We start from the raw sequence: 2,121 nt of genomic DNA, 5'->3' as shown, positions 1-2,121 counted from the left end.
TTTAGTGAACTTCGTTAGGGAAATTTCAGAACGCCGAATCAGGCGTCGCTACCATGGCCAGGCTGAAGTTGGAAGTGGTGCGAACTGGCCTTTTCGGCAGATCCGAATCAGCAATGTCGGAATCGGTCCAGGAAGTATTTGAAACATATAAAGAGTGTGAATGTCCTTGGCTTTTCTATCGGTGTCTATGATTCGATTTATATTTGCCGTCTACTTCAAGAGATTATGAGCGCCTTTCTATTCTATAGACCCAACTCGAACCCTAACAGATACTCCAGAAGAGAGCGATTCAGCCCGCGATGTACCAAGTCTTTTTCCAACCTTCATACAATTCCATCTCAGCCGTCCATGGAAGGATCGGCCAGACCTGTTACGAGACCCCACAACCTTACCGACAGGGACAATTTCGATCCATGTTGTAGAGATAACAGTATGTTAGTTTGCCTAGAGATTCGGTGCGAAGCGCTGACCGGTCATCCAGCTCATTGCTCTCAGGCGCAGCCAACCAATGATAGATGCAGCGCGACATCTGATAAGGACTGCATTTCGTTGCATGACCCATTTCATGGGCCACAAACAGGCCGTGAGCTTGTTGGGACGTCAGTAGCTGACAAGGGTCATGACGATGCAGTTCCTCAGGTTCGGGGGAAGGACGATGCTGATTACATCTCGAATCAGTCAACTATCGAACGAAACACTTCAGCGCGAAACTCCGTGGATGAACCAGAATTGGCTCCAGCATCTGTGGAGAGAGACATTGATCATGTGCCATTTTGCCAGCAGTCTCGAGAAGCCCCCCCAACCCCCGAAAGGCAGTGCTTCTCCCTTTCTTCGACCCAGGTGCATGCACAACACACATCAGAATGTATAATCAAGAACAATGACTTTCAGCCTGGATTACCATTCACCCTAGCGGAGTTCGCGCCTCCAAACACCGTCAAACGATCGTCGCTGGAAGATTGGGGCTCCATTGATGCAACACTACATTGCAGAAATAGCCCACATCAAGATCAATCTATACTCGAGGGTAAGTTGTGTACCATTAAGCTAGTATTACTCTTGTGACTTTATCTGTTTCCTGCCAAATTTCAATTCTGACCATTGTATTAGCGGATAATCTCTATATCCACGACATCACTGCTCCTGACTCCAATTCTCCGATAAGTGACCTGCACGAGTCAGAACTATTCCCCTTACATGAAAGTGCTGGCTCAACCGATGCACCATTTGTAAATGATGAGGGACAAGGTATCGAGGACGCATATTCAGATCCCAGCCCGCATCGACCGGTAACGCCGGTCAGGTCTACGTCCGAAGTATCTGATAAAGATCATTGCACTGCCGCTGACGATAATGAAGACGTTCTTGATCCATCGGATGACACTCATGAGGACTATACTACATCGGCTGATGCACAATCACTCCCGAGGCCTGAAACATATGCGGAACGTGCTTTTGGCGGGAGGAGTGACGAAAGATCGTCCAAACTCAGTCCTAATGCAAAGCCGCATTTCTCACACAAGACGAAGAGTATAGACTCTGCGAATGATACCGCCAGGGAAGGTAATCGCCCAATATCCATGTCTAAATCCCCAACTTCGATCGAGTCGGAGAAGAAATATGTGGAATTTTCACACGTTGAGATATCAACCACTTCACCACGAACACCGCAACCTGAAATTTCAATTATCAAAGGGCATGTTGTTGACCAGACATGTTGCCATGCCCCACTGAGCCGAGGGCCGTGGCGCTTAGATGGGAATATACTGTCCATCGATATCAGAGAAGCACAACGCATTCCCATTTCTGCTGGGACTTCTACATTTCGAGTGCTAGATGGCCAGCTGTTTCAGACTATAACAATGAGCCTCGGGGCGGTTGGTACAACATCTAAGCCGGCAAATTCTGCCAGAATCACCAGGAAGACGGGTGTGTCTGCAGCTAGAGGCCCACTTACCTCTGAGAAAAAACGGTATCTCGTACGGTTGAGAGATGAGGGATACACGTGGAACCAAATAAGCGCCAAGTTTCCTGGCAGAAAGAAGGAAAGCCTCCAGGCAGCTTATTATAGAGAATTGAAGCGCTTGCCAACTCGGGTCTCCCAACGTTTGGAGCGTACTT

At 48.2% G+C, this 2,121-nt stretch overlaps 1 protein-coding gene across 1 annotated transcript; it reads left to right on the top strand.

The window, feature by feature from the left end:
* Positions 1-432: 432 nt before the first annotated feature.
* On the top strand, positions 433-1,836 carry BDQ94DRAFT_176677 (uncharacterized protein; the record flags this gene model as incomplete). Its single annotated transcript, XM_026772740.1, has 3 exons — positions 433-1,027; positions 1,111-1,563; positions 1,784-1,836. 3 exons carry the CDS (start codon positions 433-435, stop codon positions 1,834-1,836), a joined length of 1,101 nt encoding a protein of 366 aa, XP_026619141.1.
* Between the last annotated feature and the right edge of the window lie 285 nt (positions 1,837-2,121).

Source organism: Aspergillus welwitschiae, assembly GCF_003344945.1.
Source record: "Aspergillus welwitschiae strain CBS 139.54b unplaced genomic scaffold BDQ94scaffold_290, whole genome shotgun sequence".
Lineage (NCBI taxonomy): Eukaryota > Fungi > Ascomycota > Eurotiomycetes > Eurotiales > Aspergillaceae > Aspergillus > Aspergillus welwitschiae.
The sequence above is the reverse complement of the archived record's forward strand: the minus strand, read 5'-3'. Positions and strand labels throughout refer to the sequence as shown.